The sequence below is a fragment of the Phoenix dactylifera genome, chromosome 5 (genome assembly GCF_051530095.1).
Source record: "Phoenix dactylifera cultivar Ajwa chromosome 5, Ajwa_hap1_PhDact_Kaust_v1.1, whole genome shotgun sequence".
In the NCBI taxonomy this organism is placed as follows: domain Eukaryota; kingdom Viridiplantae; phylum Streptophyta; class Magnoliopsida; order Arecales; family Arecaceae; genus Phoenix; species Phoenix dactylifera.
In genome coordinates this window covers 4259234-4285493 of record NC_143194.1, presented here as the reverse complement: position 1 = coordinate 4285493, position 26260 = coordinate 4259234, and the positions used below count along the sequence as shown (strand labels likewise).

At 46.7% G+C, this 26260-nt stretch overlaps 2 protein-coding genes across 5 annotated transcripts; one reads left to right on the top strand and one right to left on the bottom strand.

The window, feature by feature from the left end:
* The first annotated feature begins 11787 nt into the window (after positions 1 to 11787).
* LOC103708641 (alpha/beta hydrolase domain-containing protein WAV2-like) lies at positions 11788 to 21231 on the top strand. Of its 4 annotated transcripts, none has more exons than XM_026805243.4 (8): positions 11788 to 12196; positions 12642 to 12677; positions 12764 to 12842; positions 12958 to 13012; positions 13105 to 13221; positions 16785 to 16949; positions 20142 to 20358; positions 20771 to 21231. In XM_026805243.4, the coding sequence occupies exons 1-8, from the start codon at positions 11959 to 11961 to the stop codon at positions 20785 to 20787; spliced, it is 924 nt and encodes a 307-aa protein (XP_026661044.3). In that variant the 5' UTR covers positions 11788 to 11958; the 3' UTR covers positions 20788 to 21231. The 4 variants fall into 4 exon arrangements, with proteins under 4 accessions (XP_026661044.3, XP_089786736.1, XP_026661043.3 ...); XM_026805242.4 differs by having other exon boundaries at positions 11789 to 12196; positions 20142 to 20394; XM_008793663.6 differs by having other exon boundaries at positions 11789 to 12196; positions 20142 to 20459.
* A 2574-nt stretch (positions 21232 to 23805) lies between these two features.
* Positions 23806 to 25493, bottom strand: LOC103708642 (phloretin 4'-O-glucosyltransferase-like). Its single transcript, XM_008793665.5, has one exon. It carries the CDS (start codon positions 25409 to 25411, stop codon positions 23999 to 24001), a length of 1413 nt encoding a protein of 470 aa, XP_008791887.3. The 5' UTR covers positions 25412 to 25493; the 3' UTR covers positions 23806 to 23998.
* Positions 25494 to 26260: the final 767 nt, after the last annotated feature.

Below are 26260 nucleotides of genomic sequence, written 5' to 3'. Positions count from 1 at the left end.
TTGGAGGCTCAGGAGCAACTCAAGGTTGCCTCGGGTCTCGAGGGCGAGATCAAGAAGGCGGAGGAGCGGGCCGAGAAGCAGTCCCGGAAGGCTGCCGACTACCGGGAGAGGTGGGAGAAGGCCCAGCGGTCAGCCGACAACGCCCGCAACCGAACCCGGTCTCTTAAAGCCAAGCTGGGCGAATTGGAGTCGGCCTTGGAGAAGTCCCGCGCGAGCGACCAGGAGCTTCAGTCGCGCCTGGAGGAGGCTGAGGCTGCTCGCATTGCTGCCGAGGCGAAACACAAGGAGGCTCAGGCTGATCTGCTGAGGATCTCCTCCGAGGCGGACGACCGGATTGTGGCGAAGGTCTTGGAGGCGAAGGCTCAGATTATGGAGCGGGCAGAGGCGGCGCTGGCCGAGAAGAGTGCGGAGATCGGGCGTCAGGCGGTACAGGCTTATCGTCAGTCCGCCGAGTTCACCCGTGATATGTCGGAGGCGGTACAGGCCTATCGTCAGTCTGACGAGTTCGTCCGTGACATGTCGGACGCGGGGTCCGACTCCTTTGTCTTAGGCTTCGAGGAAGGGCTGGCAAGGGTGTCGGCTAAGTACCCCGAAATTGACCTGAGTGGGATCTCCCTTCTCGACTCCCCTCCGGCGCCATTGCCTGCTGCTTCTCCAACCGTCTCCCTACCCCCTGCGGACGTGGCCGGCGTTCCCGACCCGGGGGTTCCCCCAAGCTGACCTTCTGTACTTTCGTTCTTTTCTTTGTGTGTTGGCGTTTTGCCAAGTTGTATGGGTCTCGGCCCTGAAACAATGAAAGTTAATGCAAATAGAGTTTCTTCATTTCACTTCCGTCCTTCTTCTTTTTAACTCTTGGTAGCGTCTCGCTGACTCTCGACTCTTGAAATTCTTCTGGCGCTAGGCCAGGCATCCGAGGGTTAGGCCTCAGGAACTTCTTCCGGCGCTAAGCCAGGCATCCGAGGGTTAGGCCTCAGGAACTTCTTCCGGCGCTAAGCCAGGCATCCGAGGGTTAGGCCTCAGGAACTTCTTCCGGCGCTAAGCCAGGCATCCGAGGGTTAGGCCTCAGGGAATTCTTCCGGCGCTAAGCCAGGCGTCCGAGGGTTAGGCCTCAGGAAATTCCGCTCGTTGGTCGGCCAAGGCTGGCGCAAGCCGAGGCGACCGGTCGGGGCTTCAGGCTAGTCTGCTCCCGGGATGATCATCGGGTTAGCCTGGCATCCGAGGGCCGAGCCTCGGGAGATTCCGCTCGTTGGTCGGCCAAGGCTGGCGCAAGCCGAGGCGACCGGTCGGGGCTTCAGGCTAGTCTGCTCCCGGGATGACCATCGGGTTAGCCTGGCATCCGAGGGTTGTCAGGCCTCAGGAAATTCCGCTCGTTGGTCGGCCAAGGCTGGCGCAAGCCGAGGCGACCGGTCGGGGCTTCAGGCTAGTCTGCTCCCGGGATGATCATCGGGTTAGCCTGGCATCCGAGGGCCGAGCCTCGGAAAATTCCGCTCGTTGGTCGGCCAAGGCTGGCGCAAGCCGAGGCGACCGGTCGGGGCTTCAGGCTAGTCTGCTCCCGGGATGACCATCGGGTTAGCCTGGCATCCGATGGCCGAGCCTCGGGAAATTCCGCTCGTTGGTCGGCCAAGGCTGGCGCAAGCCGAGGCGACCGGTCGGGGCTTCAGGCTAGTCTGCTCCCGGGATGATCATCGGGTTAGCCTGGCATCCGAGGGCCGAGCCTCGGGAAATTCCGCTCGTTGGTCGGCCAAGGCTGGCGCAAGCCGAGGCGACCGGTCGGGGCTTCAGGCTAGTCTGCTCCCGGGATGATCATCGGGTTAGCCTGGCATCCGAGGGCCGAGCCTCGGAAAATTTCGCTCGTTGGTCGGCCAAGGCTGGCGCAAGCCGAGGCGACCGGTCGGGGCTTCAGGCTAGTCTGCTCCCGGGATGATCATCGGGTTAGCCTGGCATCCGAGGGCCGAGCCTCGGGAAATTCCGTTCGCTGGTCGTGCGCCTGTCGCTTGCCGCCCGACGGGATTTCTCCGTGGCCAGCTGCGATCGTGTTTCTCCTCCTCTCCAAGCGTCGCCTGGGGAACACCAGATGGGCATTAAATGCTAATTGAGGGGTTACCTGGGAAATCGGATCGCCAGTTGCTGCTTGCGAGGAGTGTCAGTTAAGCGGCCGCGATACGCGCGTTCTTCGAGGCGGATGCGGCCTGGGCACGAGCGGAGATATGTGGACCTAGGGGTACAGGCCACCCGGAGTGTCCTGCACAAAGAATGCGATTAAGGAGAATAACGCTTAGGAAATCGCGGGAAGATACGCCTCGAGAGCCGGATCGGCTCCGGATTCAATGCGCCCGCATTTATTGGAGCCACCCGTAGCAGAACGACCGGGGGGCCGCAGTTTGGCTATAAATATAGGTGCAGGTGCGATGGAGCCTGCCAAGCCGGAGCTATTCAGGTTGCCATGGATCGTGGGCCTCCTCTCCGGCCCATGGTTGAGAGACCCCTATCGAAGGAACGGGAGGCGCGCCCTTCGCGACTTCCGCCAACTAGCCGTTTCATCTGGGATCAACAAGGAGGTTCTCCCCGGCGGAACTCCGCTCTAGGCGTTTCATCCGGGATCACGTCTCCCCTCCTTGAAGTTCGGCCTCCCGATTGAGCTCCGCACCAGGCGCTTGATCCGGGACCGCGCCTCCATATGCTCTTCTCCCTTGTATTCCTTCTCTCTCCTAACACTGGGGAGGACCGGAATATCCCTTGGAGGTGGCGTTCCCCTGGAGGCAGCGGGAGCTTCGTCTGCGGCGGCTCCTCGTCTTTTTCGTGAGGCGTGGATGGCGCCTCTGGGTAGGAGCAGTGTGGACTTCTCCTTCGTCCACTTCTTCTTCATCCGCGCCGGCTCTTCGTCTTCTTCGTGAGACGCCGATGGTGCCTCCGGTTGGAAGCACCCACTTCCGGCGGGATTGCAGCCGCTTCGGATGGAGGTTTCGGGATCCCAGATCTTCAGCTCCTCGGAGTCTCCACCTCTTCTTTACTTTCTTTACACCCTAATTCCCCTCTGGGAATTCCTTGTAATCACACGAGCACGCCATTGTAACCAGAAATTATTGAAATGAAAAGTGTTGTACATTTTTGAACTGTCTTTCTGGCATTGTTGTTCTACTGGTAATACATCCGCAGGTTAGCGGAATTCCAGCTCCTTGGAATTTCTCGACCATCTAGGGCCTCCAACTGGTAGGAGCCAGGTCGGTTTACCCAGCGAACCCTATACGGGCCTTCCCAATTTGGCGCTAGCTTCCCACCTTCCGCGGGTTGAGATGCTTTAGCTCGCCTTAGCACCAGATCTCCGATTCTGAAAAGCTTCGGTCGGACCTTAGAGTTGTAATATCGGGCCACCCTCCGCTGATACATCGCCATCCGAACCTGCGCCATTTTCCTTGCTTCTTCCAAGAGATCCAGGTTCCCTCGGAGTTGCTCCGAATTGGCCTCGGGTCGGTGCGCGGCCACCCGAGGTGAGGGGAGTCCGAGCTCCACGGGGACAACGGCTTCCGTGCCATAGGTTAGGCTGAAAGGCGTCTCCCCGGTAGGGGTCCGATGCGTGGTCCGATACGCCCAAAGGACATTCTCGAGTTCTTCGACCCAAGCTTGCCCCGTCCGACCGATTCGCGCTTTGATTCCTTGGAGGATTATCCGATTTGTGACCTCGGCCTCGCCGTTGGTTTGGGGATGCGACACAGATGTGAACCGATGCTCGATCCCAAACTCCTCGCAGAAGTCACGGAAATGCTTGTTGTCGAACTGTCGACCATTATCCGAGATGAGGACCCGAGGTACCCCAAATCGGACAATGATGTTCTTCTTCACGAACTTCCGGACTTGCGCCTCTGTGATAGTGGCCAGCGGCTCTGCCTCCACCCACTTGGTGAAGTAGTCGATTGCAACAATCAAAAATTTCTGCTGAGCTGGAGCGACGGAGAATGGTCCGAGGATATCCATTCCCCACTGGGCGAAGGGCCAGGGTGCAGTGATTGGTGCCAAGGGCACAGAAGGGACTCTCTGGACGTTGGCGTGGCGCTGGCAGGCGTCACATTTCCGTACATGATCCTTTGAGTCCTCCAACAAGGTAGGCCAATAATAGCCTTGCCTCATGATCTTGTGCGCCAAGGACCTAGCCCCCAAGTGTGATCCGCAAACGCCTTCGTGGACTTCGCCGAGGACGTAGGCCGCTTCCGAGGGGCGGAGGCACTTTAAGAGGGGGGCAGTGAACGAGGTCCGATACAGCCTCCCTTCATAGAGTACGTAGTGGGCGGACTTCATAACAAGTCGCCGAGCTTGATCTTCATCTTCACGGAGGATCCCTTCGGCGAGGTAGGCGACAAGCGGGTCCATCCAAGACGGCTCCGGATCAATCGCCATCACCGCTTCAGCCTCGCCGATGCTCGGGGCATCCAGGGTCTCCAGGTAGATCGCCCTCGACAAGTTGTGCGCGTCTGCGCCCACTAAGCGGGACAACCTGTCGGCCCTGGCATTTTCACTTCTCGGGACCTGCTGGATGTCGACACTGCCGAGGTCGGGAATGAGTGCTTGCACCTTCCGGACGTAATTCTGCATGGTCGGGTTCCGGGCCTCGAACTCCCCACGGACCTGCCCAACCACCAGCTGGGAGTCGGTGAAGACCTTCAGGCGCCGGATGCCGAGCTCCTTGATGAGTTTGAGCCCCGTGACTAGGGCCTCGTACTCCGCCTCGTTGTTGGTCACTGGAAATCCGAACCTCAAGGCGTACTCGGCCATCACTCCATCAGGACTGGTAAGGACCAGCCCGGCCCCTCCACCTTCGGGGTTCGACGACCCATCGATGTGAAGCGTCCAAATCGGGAGGTCGAGGCTGGGTGTTTCCGGCGACCTAGGTTCCGCCTCCTGCACCGTGCACTCAGCGAGGAAATCCGCGAGCGCCTGGGCCTTGATGGCGGGTCGGGGCTGGTAGCGGATGTCGAACTCACCAAGTTCTACTGCCCACTTCACCAGCCGTCCCGCATTCTCTGGATTGCTGAGGATCTGCCGCAGCGGTTGATCGGTCAAGAGGGTGACAGAATGGGCCTGGAAATAGGGGCGAAGCCTCCTGGTCGCGGTCAGCAGCGCGAAGGCGATCTTTTCAGCCTTCGTATACCGCGTCTCGGCATCCCGTAGGACCCGGCTGATGTAGTACACAGGCTTCTGGAGCTTTGCCTCTTCCCGAACCAGTACCGCACTGACTGCGGTTGGGGAGACCGCCAGATAGAGGTAGAGCATCTCCCCTTCTTGCGGCTTGGACAGCAGGGGAGGAGACGCCAAGTATTCCTTGAGCTGGTCGAATGCTGCTTGACATTCGGCCGTCCAGAGGAAGTCTTTCGGGCGTTTCAACACCTTGAAGAAAGGTTGGCAGCGTTCGGCCGATTTTGCCACAAATCGTCCGAGCGCGGCGACCCTCCCAGCGAGCTCCTGAACCTCCTTCACTTTGGTCGGAGGGGACATATCTTGGATGGCCTTGATTTTGTCCGGGTTGGCTTCGATCCCCCGCTGGTTGACAATGAAACCGAGGAACCTCCCGGCCGAAGCGCCAAAGGCGCACTTCGCTGGGTTCAGCTTCATGTGAAACTTCCGCAAGGTGGCGAAAGTCTCCTCCAGATCCGCGATGTGCTGGTCTGCATGGCGGCTCTTCACCAGCATATCGTCCATGTACACCTCCATGTTCCGGCCGATTTGTTCTTTGAAGATTTTGTTGACGAGGCGCTGGTAAGTGGCGCCAGCATTCTTCAGACCGAAGGGCATTACCTTGTAACAGTACAGCCCCCGGTCTGTTATAAAGGCAGTTTTCTCCTCGTCCTGTGGAGCCATCATTATCTGGTTGTAGCCGGAGAAGGCGTCCATGAAAGACAGCAGCTGATATCCGGAAGTCGCGTCGACCAGTTGGTCTATCCGCGGAAGCGGAAAGCTATCCTTGGGGCATGCCTTGTTCAGGTCGGTGTAGTCGACGCACATCCTCCACTTTCCGCTCGCCTTCCGGACAAGTACGACATTTGCCAGCCATTCGGGGTAGCTGACCTCCCTTATGAATCCTGCCTCCAAGAGTTTGTCTACCTCCTGGTCGACCACTCGGATTCGATCCGGGGCACAGTGTCTCTTCTTCTGTTTTACCGGTCGGTGGGTCGGGTCGACGTTGAGGGCGTGAGAAATGACCTCCGGGTCGATCCCAGGTACATCGGCCGCCGACCAGGCAAACACATCGACATTGGCTCGGAGGAATTCCACCAACCGGGCCCGAGCTCCCAGGTCGAGATTGGCGCCGACCCGGATCGTCCTGTCCGGGCGACCTTCCTTGAGGGGAACTTCGATCACACCCTCGGCCGGCTCCCCGTGCCGCAAGGCCACCTCGTCTCTGGCGTCGAGGGACTCGACGCTTAAGGCTTCTACGGGCTTCTTTCCTTTGAGAGTTGCTAGGAAACATTGCCTTGCGGTCGGTTGGTCACCTCGGACCTCTCCAATCCCGGCCGCCGTGGGGAACCGCATGAGCAAGTGGTACGTAGAGACCACCGCGCGAAGGGCGTTCAGTCCGGGTCGTCCGAGGATAGCGTTGTAGGCCGAGGGAACACGGACGACCAAGAACCCGAGCCGCACCGTGGCTTCTGCGGGTGCAACGCCCGCAGTCACAGGCAGCTCAACGACACCTTCGGCCGAGATAGCGTCACCAGTGAATCCTATGAGGGGGGTGGATGTTTTGTGCAACAATTGTCTGGACAAGCTCATCTTTTGGAAGGCCTCGTAAAACAAAATATCAGCTGAGCTTCCACTATCCACAAGAACACGCCTTACATCATAGTTTGCCATAGTGAGGGAGATCACCATGGCGTCATCGTGGGGGGTCTGAACCCCCTTTACATCTTCATCACAAAAAGTGATTACATTACCGACCCTCTGCCTCTTTGCGACGGCTGCCCCTGACGCTTCAGTCGAGCCCCCTGCGTTCCTCTCGGGCCGTGAGCAGCCCCCAGTGATAGTGTGGATCACGCCCGCGACGGGTCGATTCTGCTCCCGAGGCTCCTGAGGGGCCGGACCGGCCGGACGCGGGTCTGTGGGGGGACGTCGGTCATTCACATATCGACCGAGACGCCCTCGGCGGATGAGAGCCTCGATCTCGTCCCGAAGCTGGAAGCAGTCTTCGGTGTCGTGGCCGTGGTCCCGGTGGTACTCACAGTACGCCCGAGAGGGCCTCCTCTCAGGAATCTTCTTCATCTGTCTCGGGACCGGGAGGTCCTCCCGCCCCTTGATTTCCATGAGGATCTGGGCCCGGGGAGTCAGGAGAGGAGTGTACCGGTTGAAATGTCGGGGAGGAGAACGAGGGCGTAGGGCGCCGTGGTTCCTCGCCGGCGACAGGCTTCTGCGCCGACGTTGAGGCGTCGGGCTCCTCCTCTGGCGTGCCTCTTTTCGCCTTTTCTTCCCGAGCTTTGGAGGGATCTCGGCGGCCTCCTTGCTCCGGTGGGCGGCCGCCTCCTCGGCGTCCGCATACTGGTTCGCCCGGGACAACAGCTCCGGGAAGCTCCGCGGCAGGCGTTTGTCCGGGGAGAAGGTGAGTCTGCCCTTTCGGAAGCCACGCTTCAGGGCTGAAAGAGCCACTTCCTGGCTCAGGTTCCGGACTTCCAGCGTAGCCTTGTTGAAGCGGGTAAGATAATCCCGCAAGCTTTCTCCCTCGTTTTGCCGGACATCAAAGAGGGAGTCGGAGACCAGTCGCCGCCGGCTACTGACGGCGAAATGGGTGATGAAGAGGCGAGTAAACTGGTCGAAGGACTGGATTGAGCTAGCCTCCAAGCCGGCGAACCACGCCCTTGCCGGGCCACGGAGGGTCGCCGGGAAGGCCTTGCAGAGGAGAGGATCTGATGCTCCGTGGAGGAGCATAAGGGTCCTGAAACTCTCGACGTGATCCCGCGGGTCCGCCGCCCCGTCATAGGGCTCGATCGCCGGCATTTTAAACCCCGGCGGATTCGGGGTCCGCAGGATCCTCGAGGCAAGCGCCGGCTGGGAGGAGATCTCCAAGTCGGCGAAGGGATCTTTGGAGTGGCCCTTCAGGACCTGGAGTTGTCGGTGGAGATCGTCCACCCGCCGGTCCAGGGAGCGCGACCGATGGGTGGGGGACAAGGTGCACCGAGAGGGGGACCGACTGGAGCGCGGGTTCCTTGAGGACTGGGGGGTCTGGGAACGCGCCCGGGCCCGCCTCTCGTACCCCGCGCAGCTCCGATGGGAAGGTCCCGGCAGAATGGACCGTGCTCGAGAATCTTCCTCGCGCCGGCGCTCCTCCCCATGGGAGAGGAAGGAGCGCGGGTTGAGGAGGACAGGTGAGCGCTCAGGGAGCAGCGGCTCCTGGGCCCGCTGCGGCGCCCGAGACATCACACCCTGCAGGTTCTGCACTGCCTCCGCGAGGGTGCGAACCTGCTGGGCTAACTGGTCGAACTGAGCGGCTTCGACCATCTGAATGGGGGGTGGAACGGTGGAGTGTTGCTGAGAATGTGTTGGAGACGCAGCGGCCTCCCGGCCGGAGGCGCGAGAGGCCCCGCGACCGGAGGCATTGGAAGCTCCACGACCACCTCGCCGTGCCATTACGATCGCTCTGAGATTCGGGCCCTCCTTCTAGCGCCAACTGTTGCTGGTGGTCCAAACCGAGAACGATTGGCACAGCGGTGTGAACGGGGTTCCGTTTGGGTTGCCTTGGTTGGTGTTGATTGCGCTCCACTCTCCACCGGGAAACCTGCAAGCAAACCTCGCACCACCACTGGGGTAGTGGGGGCCCTCCGACGATCAAGTCAGAGGAGATTGGAGGAGAAGGAAAGATAATAGTAGCAAGTAGGAGAATGCTCTGGAAGTTCTTGCTTACCCTCCCCCTTCTCCCCCCAGCCGCATATATACCAGGCTGGGGGGTCCTTTTGGGGGGTTGGTCATCGTGTAGCACGATGGAGCTGCCACTGACATGGCCGTTACAGGGCGTCGTGGGGCAGCGCTGGGTACGGCCATGACAGGGCGTAGTGGAGCTCCGCTTTGTACGGCTGTTACAGGGGATCGTGGAGCAGCGCCGGATACGACCGTTGCCGGGTGTAGTGGAGCAGAGGGCCGCGGCGTGCCTCTGGGGAATAGCCTGTCGTTGTCGAGAGATGACCGACTCGGGGTCGGGCTGCGGAGACGAAGATGTCCGACTCGGGGTCGGATTGCTGGATCAAGGGGCAGCCGACTCGGGGTCGGGCTGCGGAGACGAAGATGTCCGACTCGGGGTCGGATTGCTGGATCAAGGGGCAGCCGACTCGGGGTCGGGCTGCGGAGCCGAAGATGCCCGACTCGGGGTCGGATTGCTGGATCAAGGGGCTGCCGTAGTCTTCCTGGGCGCGCGTGCCGGTCACGTGGGGCATGGTGGCTAAGTTCCCCCGTAACAATATGATATAAAATCCAAGTTATCTAATTATAAACTATTATTTTATTCAGATAATTAATTAATATTTAAAATTAACCAGTTCTTCTGTATTATGTTATAATTATATATAACACTATTATATTACTTTATGATATTATCATATTATTATTCTATCATATAAGATCTATTAAAGTATTATCATAAGATTATTAGAAAGAGGGAGTCCATGGTAGTCCTTCAAGCTAATAGAGACTTTGGTTCACGGCCATTTTTAGCACTTGTCACCAGAACCCACCTTAAGCTCATGCTTTCTCCGCCACTAGCCTCCATTACTTTAGGGCTATGTAAACAAGCTGTAGACCTCCTTCTTCAGGCTACGTAATTACAAACCATGTCATTTTAATGAAATACAGAGGTGGTATACCTATAAAAAAATTTTAATTGAAAAACAAACTACTAAGAAGAGTTCAATCAATTTGAAATTCTAAAATTAAATTTTATGACATGGCATGCTTAATTTTTCTACTGTCTTTCTAAATTTTTTCATAAACTTTTGAGGCTGCAAAACTTTCTTTGCTCTATTCATTTAATTAGATATGTTATCACGGAATATGAACCAAGACCAACCAATTCTGAGGGGATTGGGGTCTTGAACATGTCCTAGGACCCAAGCAGTCACCATTCCATTCTATATGCTTGTTGACAACTAATACCAACTAGATGCTATAACTATACAAATCATCAAAATCATTATCAGTAATGAACTACTTTTTGTTACATCTACATCAATATTGGTGGATATACAAGGTAAAATATTCTCATAAGAAAATTGATACAGGTTGCTGAATGGCAATCCCAACTTATATGCTAGCATAAAATCTATTATAATGCTTCTTTAAGAAAAAAAAGAAGTAATAACAGTCCTATCATCAAATATATAAAACATGTTTGTAGTTATTAATAGAATGAGCTGAAACAATCTTTTTTCTCTAAGAATTATTCTTTTGAATAAATTGATAAAAAAATTGATGTTTTTCACCTTAGACGTGCATTTAGATTTGAGTAAACTTAGTAAATGGTTCTAGCAATTTAGGGTTGGCATAATCAACTGGTTCTTGTTTATCCTACGTGGCCCGATTCAAACTTGACTTATATAGCCCAATCCATTAGGTTCATGAATTAGTTGCGGCTTTGTAAACTTGGCTTGATAGGAGGTCCGGTCTAATTTCAATCTTGGATTCTGACCCTCGTACTAGAACTCTATAGTTTATAATTATTTTGACTTACAAAATTTATTTATAATGTTTATACATATATTCTTGTAAAGTTATATCTATCTCATCTTCAAACTCATAATGCTAAAACTGATGATCCTATCATGTAGCATCACCTCTACTCTCTTCCCCCTCTCCTAATCCTCCTCCCCTATTCTTCATCTCTACCCATCTCTCCCCTCTCTTGCCCCCCTCCCCTTTCCATTCCCAACCTCCCTCTCTCCTTGTTAACAGACTATATTTTGGCACCAATCTCAGCAAACCATGCCAACCTATATTTCCATCAAATAGGTTAAATTAAATCAATTGGTCAGCATGTTGAAGCATAAATTAAATATGACCATGGACGGTCAATCATCAAATCTCCTTACCTATTTAATTAACTCACATGGGATTTAGAGATTAGTAAATTTATAATTGCACTTATTTTGTGCTATATAATCTTTGCCTTGGCCTTAAAAACAAATAATCAACATATGAACTCAACAAATATGAAAAACCTCCTTCTAGGAATAGAAACGAACCGATCATAACCCGAACCAAGCCTAGCCCTAGCTAGGCTTATTTTATTATTGCACCAAGGTCAAGCTAGCTCATTTAATTTTGTGCTTAAGTCAAGTTGTTCATAACAACTTCTTTAACCTATCCGTTGAAAGTTTCAAATTATTCAAGTTTTTTATTTATGTAGTTTGAAGTAATAATTCATATTACATTTTAATCTGATAGTTCCTAACATTTTAGTCTGCATCAAAATGAGCTTTTATTTGAGAAGTCAGCTCGAGATCTATACTCTGGCCCTCATCCTTTAAGGACCCAAACACAAGAAAGTGATGAATAAACCAAGAGGTTAACTTGGCCTAGAGGCTATGTGCATTGAAACTACGGTGAAAAAGACTTGGCACTATATCAAACCCAAAAAGAGAACCAATATTTTCCTCTAATAAGCTCCGGCCCCACCTAAATTGAAATACGTGTCACTCACTGAGCAGTGTAGGAGGCTGTTTGCTGGCTTATCTGCAATTGGAGGAAGCAGGACACGCGTCTCCCACTCGTACCACTTGCCCGGCCCCGCTTTCCGGCTCGGATCACGTCATCACAAAGCAACGGCCCACGCGCGGCTCGTGACACCGGCGGTGACCCGATCCGTCCCTCCGCCCCTCCGCCCCTCTGCTTTCTTCCTCCACCCGCCCGCAGTACCATCTCCCGATCTCCCGCGGCCGCCCATCACTCGTTCGAAGGAATTCCCGGGTGGCGGAACCACCAGGCGGAGCCGTAGGAATGGTATCGTTCCTGAGCGCCCTGGTGTACGGGGTGGGAGCCATGGTGGTGGTCGGGCTGGCGCTGCTGGTGGCGTTCCAGGAGAAGCTGGTGTACGTGCCGGTGCTCCCGGGCCTCACCAAGTCCTACCCCATCACCCCCGCCCGCCTCCGCCTCTCCTACGAAGACGTCTGGCTCCACTCCGCCGACGGCGTCCGCCTCCACGCTTGGTTCATTAAGCTCTTCCCCGACTGTCCAGGTGCACCCCCCACCTTCCCAAGTTCCTTGCGCTACGGTTAGGATTTTAGTTCTCTTTTGGTATATGCTGTTCGTTTTGTTTGGAAAATTGGCTTGAATTGCTCGTTTGTTATGCCAACTGTAATCTCAGTTGGTTGGCACGTCTTCCCCTAATGGCTTGCCCTTGGAGGAGGTCAAGGGTTCAAATCCTGGGTATCGCTCCGAAAAAAAGATCGTTGGTTGTGAACTCTGGTCTAGGATTAGAGTTATACGTAGCAAAGTTCTTATCTGGGTACTACTGTTTCAAATGCCTACAATATTTTCTTATTCTTTTGAATTTATGGAATATTTGAAAAGGCAATTTTGCTTTGGAGAATCCTTTTTTTTTTTTTTGTAATAGTGGTTTGGAGAAACCTTTGATTCTTTCATGGTCCCAATTTATAATAGCAGTGCTCCTGTTGTTGCAGGTCCGACAATACTATTCTTCCAAGAAAATGCTGGGAGTATCCTAATGATTGTGCATCTCTTTTTGTGTCTTCTACTCTATCCAGCTTAGCTTATGTTAAATGGCCTTTACTGTATGCTCTAGATATTGCTCATCGTCTTGATTTTGTCCGCATAATGATGCAGAGGCTGCGCTGCAATGTGTTTATGCTCTCTTATAGAGGGTATGCCTTTGTTCCAAGATTAACTGCTTTTTATGTGGTTCTCTTGTAAAATCCTTAGCATTTACATATGTTTAGAAACTTTATGGATGTTCTAACTTTGTTGTTCAATTGACAGATATGGAGCAAGTGATGGCTACCCTTCACAACATGGCATTACAAATGATGCTCAGGTTTGCGAATATGCTTTTCAACTTAAGTTTCAACTGATATCTTGGTCGCTTCAGTTTTAACTTGTGATTTTTGTTTTTCCTGCCTTGACCAGGCAGCACTTGATCATCTAGCTCAGAGAAAAGACATTGATACATCCAGAATAGTTGTTTTTGGAAGATCTCTTGGAGGTGCTGTAGGATCAGTTCTTACAAAAAACAATCCTGACAAGGCATGTCTTCTCACAGAAACATTTTCTTGTTTGCATCTGCCCATTGCCTTTATTAATCTGAAGACTGTAGACTTTATTTTCTTCCCCTTTTGGACTAGAACTTGTTAACTCCATTTGCTTGGCTGCTCAAGCCATTTACTTTTTAGCCTTTTGATTCCATTTCATGTTGCTTTCCATCCAAATATAATTGAAGCATTCCTATCTTTGTTTTCCAGATACTCTAAAGATTTCACTTGTCAAATATCTTAATGGCCTGGCTTACCTCAACTATTTATTGTCTGAATCGAGCATATATTATGCCCTCTGCAAAACTCTCCTCCATTTCTACCATATCTATTAATCACTGACATCTTGACACCTTTTCATGTTTGTGCTCATCAAAGGTTGCATATATTAATTACTGACATCTGATCACTGCAATTTATACAATCAGCACTTTAGTTTGCAAGATCATCTGCGGCTCCAGTGTTGCACACAATTTGCACTTTCACCCAAGTTGGAGAGCGGCAGGAAGAGGGTAGAGTGGACAGGAGAATTTTTGAGATCAGCTATTGATCACAAAGTATATTCGTATTAATATGCAAAAATATATCTACATATAAAATTTTGCTGCTCCATTTTTTGTTTTCGAATGAATACTGTGCCTTATGATATCATTGAGCTTAGGGTTTTTGATTTTTTGTTCTTTTTATTAGCATCTTGATGAAGTACTTCACTACACATTGATAGTATGCTCATGTGCACACCAACACATGATAGCATCTCACTGAAGTCCTACACGTAGCAATCTTTTTCTTCCCTTCATTTGGCATTCAATGATTATTCATTCTGAAACCTATCTAAGCTCAAAAGGGGTGGTCCGGGAAAAGTGAGGCTGATCCTAAGCCTCCTAATCGCAAATACCTTCACTTTAAATAATCATTTATGTAAATAAGCCCAAGTTCAAGATCTTCTGTGGCACAGATTTTGTTTGTGCATGTGTAAGTTAAATAAATATATTGTTGATTCAAGGACAATTATAGTTTCATCTTCATGTTACAAAACTAATACACTTGATTTGATGAAATTTGGTATGGGTGGTTTAGGGAAAAGAGCAAGAGCAGTTAGAATGATACCATATATTCTGGCTTAATTTTCACATGTTTAAGTGCTAAATATGACCTAGGAGAAATGTATTATGTTCATATCATGGTTTCAAAACTACCAAAACGGGATTGTGCGACTGGTAGTAGATTCGCCATCTTGGTTCCGGACCCCATACCGGTACCGTGCTAATACGATATCAATATGCCTGGTATAGGGATCGGTTCAACATATCATCTTCAAGTTTTCATCAACTCATTAGCACACTGGAAGTTCATCCCACATCAGCCTCCCATCAAGGTTTCTTTTGAAATGAAGCTCTGTCTCCTTAAATCTTTACTATGGTTGCTTAGGATCATCAAGAATAGATTCCTTAGCAGCTAATAGATAATCATGCTCTTTAATTGGCTGAGTGAGGGTGTCTATTTACAACTTTAAAATTTGGTTTTCTCCAATTATATGGGTTAAATCTCGATTTCTTCCCCTTCAAGTTCCACAACTCGCTTTTATTAACCAATCAAGTTCCTATTTGTGAATTTCAATGCAAGGGGGTTGACTTATTATGTTACTGTGAAAGATGGTGTTCATCATGAGCATTGTAAATGAACTACCATAAGTTTACATGAAGAAGAAAGATAATTCAACTCCTGAAAAAATGGCGTACAATATGTTCATTGATTGGAGTGCTCATATCACAAATAGCTTGGAATATCGTTATATTACTCCTTGTTCTTGTGTAAAGTAGCTTCATAAGCTATATTTATGAACAAACAGATTATTAGGGATATATAAGTCAAGAGTAAAGGATATATTAGTAGTACCAAGAGTTTAGATGTGAACTAAGAGTTACATGGTAATGCATACATATACAATCATGATAAGCAAGCCTAATCAGTTTAGGTTCGACGCAAAACCCCAAACTCTGGATGAATAAGTTGCTGTAGGGCACTTTAAATGTGATTAAGTTGTAGCTCAATATCTGCTCATTTCAGAGGCTGCCCTTTGAAATGGATAAACTTTGGTAGTTTTCAGTTATGACTACTGGTCATACTCATGGATGACCAAGTAGCAAAGCTTGCTTGCCTAATAAGAAGTGGAGCTTTAACACGGTTACAGGGCAACCAAACAAGCTCCTTGAATGGCACTGATAAGTATCATAGTCTTTATGTGGAAGCCTACTTCCACTATTGACGTCTCTCCTATGTAGTGGTATCTTTATAATTTTCCTTTTCTTTCATTATCCAGGTTAGAATTTTAGACAATCATTCATTGGTACTATTGATATTAAATGAAGATTCTATCATCAAGTATCATTGCTAAAATTGTAACCACAGATATTCATTTTAGTAAGAGGATATTTTATCAATGTTTTCTAGACACTTAACACTCTAAGAATCCTCAAGAGTTGGACATGGTTGCCTCCAAGTGTGCATGCATACACAAACATATAGTGCATTTTGATGCCTATTGAAAAAAGAGAGATTTAAAAGGGGATGGAGAGTTATTAGATGCTGTCTAACAAACAAACTAATAGATTATGTGTTTACAAGTTATTTCAGTTATTTGCTAGGTTCACTTAAAGTTACTTAAGATATATTGGGACACTTAAATTGATAATTAATTATGATATGTTTAACTTAAAGTGTTTATATAACTGTGATTACTTTGTATTAAGAACATAGTTCATATTATTTGTTATTACTTTATATTAAAACAGGAGTGATGCTTTGCTTAAAGTGCCTATGTAATCTTGATAATTTTATATTAAAACATAAGGACACTTTGCTTGAAATATCGACAAGACCTTGGTAACATTAAATTTAAAAAATAATTAATTTAAAGTGCCCAGCACTTAAAACTAAGAGTTCTCCTAAATGGCGCTCCAAAAAAAGTGCTAAGTTTAGAGTATGGCATCAGCAAGGCACTTCAAAGTGGAGTTTCTAGCCGTATTGTGTTGTGTTCGAGTGTCCAAAATGTCAACACTCACGGATAGCTTAAAATGAAGTGTCCAAGTAACATAGAACTTACTGAATATTGGTTGAAAATAAATAAAATTGGGATTTTTTTTCTTATAGTTTCTTTTTTTCCTCTTTATGTTGGACTTTTGGTGCCCACCTAAATGGAATTAGATGGTTTTTCCATAAAATAAGTATATGTAAGGTGAAATATAGTTCTGATCACTATATTATTGAAAGAAAATGGTATCTTCATGGACTGATAGCTCCTATAGTAATAAAGTAAATGGTTGACATTATGCAATTTAAGAGATCTGGTACCTTATAAATGCTCAAATTAGGTTTGAACTTGATTCTTTTTTCAAGTTTAGGGACAAACCAGTCTGGCCATCATTTTATTCAGACATTTATTCTGTTTGAAATTCCTTATTTAGAATGTCCTGCTGTTTAGAAGTTTGATCTTTATTACTCCTCTGCATGAATATTTTTAGCATAGTGATTATAGTGCATAATTTTAAACTGCAGGTTTCTGCTATTATATTGGAGAATACTTTCACCTCTATATTGGACATGGCTGGAGTTATGTTACCGTTCTTAAGGTGGTTCATTGGTGGAAGTGCATCAAAAGGATTGAAGGTCTTAAATTTTCTTGTACGCTCACCATGGAGTACCATTGATATTATTGGGCAGGTGAGCCTTTAATACTCTGGAAAATTTACTTCGCAAGGGTGTTTTGTTTGATTTCAGTTTTAGCAAAACCGCTCTAGATAAGGTGCCGATGCATGCATTTTACTTTGTCTTTTGGAAGAATTCTAGAAGAGGACATCTTTCATGTGGTTGAGTGAACTGGTCCAATTTAAAAGAAATAGAATGCTTAAGCGTAAGGGGTTTTCTTTTGGCGTATCTAAACCTTTACTATTTTAATTTTGCATGTATAAGTGCATCCTAGTGCACGAAGCTCTTACAAATGTAGAGTCTGGGGAGGGTCGGATGCATGTGGCCTTGCCCTCGCGTGTGGATAGATTATTTTCATATTTGGAACATGTGACACCAGGTTACAATGGAGCAACCTTATCGTTGCACCATGGCTTGCCCTTGCCATTTTTGACTTTGCACGTACAACCATGTAAATTAGCATTTTCTTAATACCTTTTTGAATAATTTGTTTTTACATCAATTCCCTTGCCATTGACTAGCTTTAAAACTAACTGTTTTGGGGACAAAATGACATAAATACTCTTCTCCAACTATGGATAGAGGGTAGTTTTGTCATTTCTAAAAGTTAACCTTTAATCATGATCAAATAACTTGAATCATGGTTGGGTTGACGGTTCCAAATGGTAGCAAACGGGGACCCTTCACCACTTGAGCCACATGCGGGGGAATGTGCACATGCAGTTCTTGGGGAAGGAGAACATCCATTGGCTCAAAAGTAATTTATTTGAAAGGGTGTTCATGCAAAATGCCAAATTAGAGGGTTATACATGGGAATCCAAAAACTTGAAGGGGCATAATGCAAAAAACCGTAACCATAATCTTGTCAGATGTTGTTATCATAGATCAATATTGGTAAATAACAAGCCTTGTCCTGTTTACATGGAGAGATGCTTTTTCAATATAATTTATTCTTATGATTTTACATACCCATTCTTTCTTCTAGAATGAGATTTTTTAGATCTATCACTATTGAACTATTGTTATATAATTTCTTGAAAAGGTTGAGGCATTCAAATAGAGAAGGTGGCCCAGGTGCCTCATTGCCTTTTTTTTCCCCTTTTCCTTTAGGGTTGGGTGGTGGTGGGGGTTCTAGGATGGAGGAGAAGCTCAATGAGAGACAGAGAGAGATGGCTCTGATTGGAAAAATAGTGGTTTTTGAATCTGAATCTAAAATAGATCTATGATACTGGGCATTTCTCTCAGTGAAAACAAAAAAGACTATGAGAAGTTCTGGGAGAACTTTGGCAAATTAATGAAATTGGGTTGCATAGAAGATCAATTGAATCATGAACATTGCTCTGCTCCTTCAGTTCTTCTCTTCTCAGAGCGAAAAAGAGTTAATTAGCTTAGACGAGTATGTTGAGAATACGAAACTAGAACAAAAGGATATCTACTACATTGCAGCAAACAATTTGACGAGTGCAAGAAATGCTCCTTTCCTAGGGAAACTGCTTGAAAAGGATTTTGAAGTGCTATTTCTAGTTGATCCCATGGATGAAGTTGCTATCCAAAACCTGAAGTCCATCAAGGAGAAGAACTTTGTTGATATCAACAAGGAAGATTTAGACCTAGATGATAAGAATGAATGCTGGAAAGTTGTCAAAAGGGATGCCAGAACAGATGGGGAACTGGCAAAAGATATTTCAAGTCTTAATGCTTCTTCAGAACTGCGACAAGATAAAAAGGCAAAAAAACAAGTTCAAATTCTGTTTCAAAACATTTAAAGATGGAGGCATCCAACGCTTCTTGGTTCGTTGGCGAGGATGACCAAAGTTCGAATCCACTTGGATCACGTGCGAGGAGCTATAGCAGATTGATCCGGACCTGTTGGAGTATTACCAAAGCTACACCGAGCCGTGCTAGGTCGACTTCTTTCTATCCGGGGGAGCTGGTGCGGACACTAGTGCTAGAGCGCCCGTCACTCGGGTCTACAGTCACCACAGGAGGGTGGTTCAGCCAGTTTCATTATGGTTGGATTGATTTTATTTTATTTGGGCTTATTAGGGTATTTTGTTATTTGATAACCTTTAGGGCTTATTTTGGTATTTCGTTATTGTGAGGGTCTTTTGTGAGATTAGTTTCTTTTTAGGGGGTCTTTGCATTTTCTGGATCTTATAAATATATAAACAATATATCGTATAGGGTATGCTATGAATAAAAATTCTGATTCTCTTCTTTTAGCCTCGATGTGAAACCCTGAGGTAGGGCTAGGTGTGAGGCCTAGTTCTCCTTCCCTTCTCTCTCCTTCTCTCTTTCTTTTCTTTCCCTTCTGTCCGGCATCAGTCTATGGAAGAGCCATTGTCTTCTTTAGTCGTGTCAGCAGATCTATTAGGCAATGACATGGCTGCAAGTGAGTATTCATGTTAAAGGTGAAGATCCAGTGGATGACATGCCCTCTTGTCATTTTCTTTTCAAAATTTTGCTGAATTTTAGAAATTTCCTACTCTCCAAATATACCACACAGTATGGAGAGATACTATACTTATCATGCTCTGTTGACTTTGATGTTCATTAGATCCTGATTCTTCATGGTATTCCTGAATTTTATAGATGCATGTTCAATAAATTTTCATACATTTAGCCCAATGCGTAATCAGCTTTCTCAGCAATTTGTCCAATTCATTGATATTTTCAATATTGCATGCCTTTAATAGACTGAAAAGAAATTAAAAGAATATGTGCTGATGCATCTTTTTTAACATGTAATTGGTGGATCTCAGAAATGCTGCTTTGTCCAAGTCTTTACTTTCTTGAAGAAGAAGAGAAACTAAAGATACCCTTATGAACAATATAGACACAGAATTTAGAACATTCTCCGGACCTACGCTTTTTTGACTGATGAGAGAAAGTGCTGTATATTTGAATACTGAATGTTGGGAAAGCTTTGTATTATTGAACCCATAATTCTGATTCTACAATTGCAAATGCATGTCGCAAAAGTGCAACATATAATTTCGTATAACTGTCTTACTGAAAAAATTATATGTTGGTCAATATCATGCAATCTTTTTCCAATCATCAGCCAAATAAATTCATTTCCGCTATCCCAAGTGCTGTCACTGTCTAATTTTTCCATCAACTTATTTATTTGCTCCTTTTTTTTTGGTGCACATTCTTAAACTGGCTTTCTATGCTCATTTGATTATCTTTTTTGTTGCTTTGCAGATTAAACAACCAGTTCTCTTCCTATCCGGGTTGCAAGATGAGATGGTTCCCCCATCTCACATGCAGATGCTGTATAAGAAATTGGTTGAGCATAATCGGCATTGTCTATTTGTTGACTTTCCAAGTGGCATGCATATGGACACATGGCTCTCGGGTGGGGACCGTTATTGGAGAATGATTGAATTGTTCTTGAATCAATATGTTCCAGAGATGCAAGGTGTGAAGTTGAGCCACAAAAATGATGAGGATGAGGGTATTAATCTGTCATATTAAATATTTGACAGCACAAGTTGCCAAGACCATTACATGCATGCTTAGGTCAGCTTACAATACTAAGATGGTTGTCATAATGAGGCAATAATTCTGTAAAAAGCATATCTACCATTACTAGTTGCCATGACTCTTTATCTGTGGAGATCCAAATGCATGCATGTGAAGTAATTTGGAAACCTTCAGATATTTGTCTTTTCTGGTTTGGGCGGATCACCACTTTTCTTGAAAAAAACTCACGTTTTTCCATAGACTTAAGCTGTTTCCTCTCTATTCCTTGGTGAAAATGGCTGAAGCACAGCCACAATTCTTCAACAATAGACATCGATTTTCTAATCTCATTTTCTCTATGTTTTCAGATACCACAGCAATATGACCTGCAGTTGATAAGATGGAGTCTCCCCTTCTTCAAATATATTGTTCATATATTTCTTCTGCTGCAGCACATCAATCCACCAATTTTGCTTTGATTTCAAGTATTGCTATTCTTTGTCGGCAGCGTCGAAGAGATGCTGAAGATAAGCGTTCACTGAACTTATTCCTCAAGCCCAATACTGACACATTCTCACTATGAGATAAGAAGATGCTGGTAAAAGATAGTCATCCTTGTGGATGTATGCGTTGTTGTTTAGACCCAGATTACATAGATCTGCTGGTATGTGTGTGATAATTTGTTCCCAGTCGATTTAAGTGTTAAATTCCTTCCTACAGCTAATTCAAGTTTGTAATGTATCTTAAGAATTGTTTAATTCTGGAAATAAAATTGCTTAGCTGTAGGAAGCAATTTTTATGCTTAGCTGCAAGAGATTGCCTTTTGGTATACTGTGCCTTTTTGTCTCTTTCTCTATGCTCTGGTTTTTCCTTTTTCAGACGAGCATATAGGCTATAGCCTGCCAGAGGATATAATTGACTGAATAAATCTTTCTCATTCTGATCTATGAAGAATATAACATATGATGGTTTTTCGAGAAGAATGCAAGGCAAAGTAGGTGCTGAGATCAAATAGATTTCTGTTCTTTCGTGGTCTGCAAGAAGATTTTTCACTGGCAGTCAAGAGGTTAGTACTTAGAATTACTATGCAGAGGAGTCTGCTTTTTATATCATTTGAAGAAATAGTTGGGAATGGAAAGCTGTTTTCCCCCTGCCAAGTTTTATCCTATATCCTTTGAATCTATTCGCTGTTGTCCTAACAATTAGACATGCTTTTGATAAACTGAACTGATATATCGTATTGCCATGAGAGAAATAGATAGGTTCTATGATCAAGGACTTTCGGAATGGAGGTTTGTGGTTTATGATCTATGATATTATGATCAATTACCTTACCGAGTTCCCGATCTTGGCTCCAAATTTGGTCCTCTGCCAAGAATTAATATTTAAGATTTTGGTCAGATGTTATATTTCTATTCAAATATCATTATTTTTACATTGAGAAAATTAAATTGTACTATTGTTGGTGACAATCCTCATACTGTAATATATGCAAACTAAAAAATTGGATCATATGAGGTTGTTAAAAATCAAGTATAAGGAATATGGAGATGCGAGATTCTACCGCGGGGACGAAGAACCCCTAGCATTACTCACAAAAATTGTGCTCGGTAAAAGGAAGGCATTATTCCAAAAAAAAAGGGGGAAGGCATTATGTACATGCGTACGTAATGTACGTATGTATGCAATGTATGTATGTGTGTACAATGGAAAAGAGGAAGGCCAAATTGTAGTATGTAATTAAGCATCCAAACTCCTAAGAGAGTAGGACATTGTCTTGTATGTATGCATGCAGCATTTTTAGCTGAATTTGTTTTATTATTTAATTAATTATGTTTAAACTAGTGTAAGTCTCGAGCTTATTTGAATTTTTTTTCTGCTATAGCGGATGGCTCATACACCTCTAGTATGGATACATCCAAAAAAGTAAAAAAGACAACATATTACGGAGTGCGCTAGGTAACTCTCTTTCTCCGACCCACAGAGTACTCCTAGAGTTATCAGCCACATACGAGGCCACCTAGTTCGCAGCCTCAGTAACCTCTCTATAAACGTGCCTAACCTGGAACTCAACATCACTCCTCACCATGACCTGGATGTCCCGAAGTAAGGGGTGACACCCATCTGCGCCACCAGATCTTCTTGAATCCAGCCAATTACCGTGGCTGAGCCACCCTCCAGTAGGACCGCTCTGGCTCACAGCACATGCCATGTATACCCTAAGCCAGCCTACGCCGCTCTCAACTCCGCCTCCGAAATAGAGGTGTCAAAGATCTGACACCTGCCAGCAGCAATCACCTGAAAATCTGGGGCCCCGATGATGAAGCATGCACCACCACTCTTGCCACCTTCAAACACGCATCCATCGATTTTGACCTTAAGAAAACTCAGGGGTCGGAACTCCTAGGTGAAAAATACCATCTGAGGCGCTACAAGAGCAGAAATAGAGCCCCAGGTAACCCGAGTTATCAAAGGCCCATCCAATGGACCAATGCCGATGACCTCTGCCGCTTGAACTTAGGCCTGCTCCATGACAAGCCTGGATGAAGGACTGCTCTCTCCATATGTTCAGACATTCCTGGCCAAACAGATGTAATAAGCTGTATAAACCGCCACAATGGCCACTTGTCGAGTTTGAGGGGCGATGACCCACTATCTAAGTACTTGCAAGAAAGGGCCTGAATGGCTCCGCACATCCAACGGGATGTCAACGAGCCCCCGTACCCTCCTAGCACGCACATACTGGAATAAGGCGTGGTCCACTGTCTCCTCCAACTGGCACCCTAGGCACTGAGGATGAATGTTCAGTCCCCACCGCACAGCACTAACCTTATTGGCAGCCTGCCCCAAACCACCTTCCAGAGAAATATGGCCACCCGTGGGGGGAGACCGACCTCGAGATTCAACCACAATCCTACCCTATGTGCTGCTCACTCCGAAGGGTGCGGTAAATGTCTCTCACACGGACTCTGAGACTGCTAGAGGAACTCCAAACCCTCACATCTGGACACGTGCTCCTCGAAACCGGCAGCGACCTGACTCTCTTCGTGAGGTGCTCCCCGGCTTGGAACACACTTTAGATAGCCTGGCACACAGATAAGTCTTTCTGACACATAGTTAAGTAAGCTTAGAACACAGTTAATATAGCCTGGCACACATTTAAGTCTTCCTAGTATACAGTTAAGTAAGCTTGGTATACAGTTATAAAATATTTGGACATAGTTAATCTAGCCTGATACGTACTTATTATATCTTGGCACACAGTTAATATCCTCAGTTACTTTGCCAATCATCTCTAAAAGCTGAAGTCTATGGTATGCTGCTTATGATTACATGCACCCTCTCAATTTTTATTTATCTATCTAACAAATTTTCTAGCTAGATAATAAAATTGTTTAAAAAATTATTAAATTTTCATATGAGAATCACATAGATAAGAATTTATTTAGTATTTACCGAGTACACACCATTAAATAAGGCTTGAAACACACTTTATATATCTTGGCACATTGCATACAGTTAAGTCTTTCTGGCACATGATTAAATAAACTTGAAACACAAAATAATTTGGACATTTGTGATGACATTCTCAAATCTTAATTGTTGCTTGCAATTTGCTCCAAAAAAGCCCTGAGGTTCACATCTGACGACCCACCTTCACGGATGGCCTCCTGTGCTTTGTTTTTCCAAATCTCTGCCCTTTTTCTGATCTCCACCCCTCTCTCCCCTTCTCCCATGACAACCTCCAAGCACCTCCTCAACTCCCTCCCCTCTAACATTCCCTCTTTGTCGACCTCGGTCCTCACCCCCGTCCCCCACGTCTCCACGAGCTTCGCATTTGTCCCTTGGTCCGACCACTGCGGCACCCCTACAGTCGGCACGCCGCACACCAAGCTCTCCAATGTCGAATTCCACCCGCAGTGGGTCACGAAGCATCCTACGGAGGGATGGGACAGCACCTTCACTTGGGAGCACCACTCCACCACCATCCCGTTCTCCTCGTCTTCGAGCTCGACTCCTTCCTCTCTGCCGTCCTTCCGCACCACCCACAGGTAAGCCCTCCCACTCTCCCTCAGCCCCCTCAAAACCTCCTCCAGTTGCTGCTTCTTCATCACCGCGATGCTGCCGAATGACACATACACCACCGACCTCTCCGGCTTCGAGTCCAACCATTCCATGTACCCCTTGTCATCCGGTTTGAAAAGATCCTTATCTTTTGAATCCATTCCAAGCAAAGGAAGGGACGGTACGAGCGGCCCTAGGGTGATGAGCTCCACGTTACCGACTGCCTTGATTGCATCAGCCTCTAATGCCTCGAAGGTATTCATCATGATTCTTGGCTTCGAGCTCCTTTGTTTCCGGTCCAACATATCAAAGGTCTCTCTGAAATCAAGGAGAATCACATAGTAGGGATCGTCGGAATTGGTGATAGTGAAGGTTGGGAGGTCACGGATTCGGAACGGCGGCAGTCCCGGAAAGTTTACCGTAAATAATGGGTCCTGACTGTGGGAGGTGATGAGCTCTTCGAAGCCATGAAAATAGTGGTAGTAGATAGCGAAGACGGCGGCAGGCTGGATCCAGTAGACGACAGAGGGGACGCCATGATCATAAGCGACGTCGGCGGCCCACGACATGAAGAGCATGGTGTGGATCATACAGGTCACGGGGCGGTCGCGTGCGGCAAGGTTTGCGATGATAGTGGAGAGAGTTCTGGATCCGACGAGCTTGAACTTGGACACGAAATCCTGGGCGTTTTCGGTACCAGTGCCGGCTTTGAAACCATTGTCGTAGCCATTGGAGAAAGGGATGTAGGAGAGGAGGCCGTCTTCTACTTCCTCGTCGGGTTTCGACAGTGCCGGAAACATGCGGCGGTGAGCGGAGATGGCGGTGGAGAAGGTGACATGAGCGCCGGTGGTGCTGGCGAGGCGCCTGGCGAGATGGAGAGCCGGGTTGATGTGGCCTTGGGCCGGGTAGGCCACTATAAGGAAATGTTGCGGGCGATGCTCCATTTGCTGCCGATAATGCGGTGGAACAATTGAACAAAGCAAGGAGGTATCGAAGGGATCTGGATGTGGTCGAACCGCGTCGTCGCCGCGGCGACTTAAATAGAACGTGGACGGTCGGCACGGGTGACGTCTGTAGTGACGTCTGTTACTTGCCAGATGGACTTTCTTGGAGTAGGCGCAAAGTCATATGGACCGGGCACTGGTGAAAGAAATATATTTTTTTTGTTTTATTATATATTTTTAGTTTCTATCCTGAAAAGAAACATAAACGTCAAACATTTTTTTTATCAACACGGTTTACATCCCATAATTATAAAAAAAAGCATGGCTTTCTTTTTTTCTCTCTTATTTTTAAAATATATTTTTTACCGATATATATTATATAACCAGATGATACACAACAAACAAATTAATCATCTAGTAAGTCAATATACATTTCTAAATAAATCATTATATAGTTTCCAGAATATGGTATTTACTAATAGACAGTATACGATTAAGTGATACACACTTTCCAAGTTAATCGTCTAGTAACACAATATACATCTTCAAATAAATTGATATATAGTTTTCAGAATATCAAATTTTTTAGTACACACTACATAGTCGGATGATATGCATTTATTGACTTCTTGATACATACAACAAGCTTTTTTTGGTCCACACCTAGTAGTACTTCAATATACATTTATAAGTAAATTGATGCGTAGTTTCTAGCATATGTTTTTCATCAGTATGCACTACATAGCAATATGATATACATCAAGAAAATTAGTTATCTATTAGATCAGTACATAACTCTAAGTAAATTGATACACAATTTATAAAACATAGTGTTCATCAGTATACAGT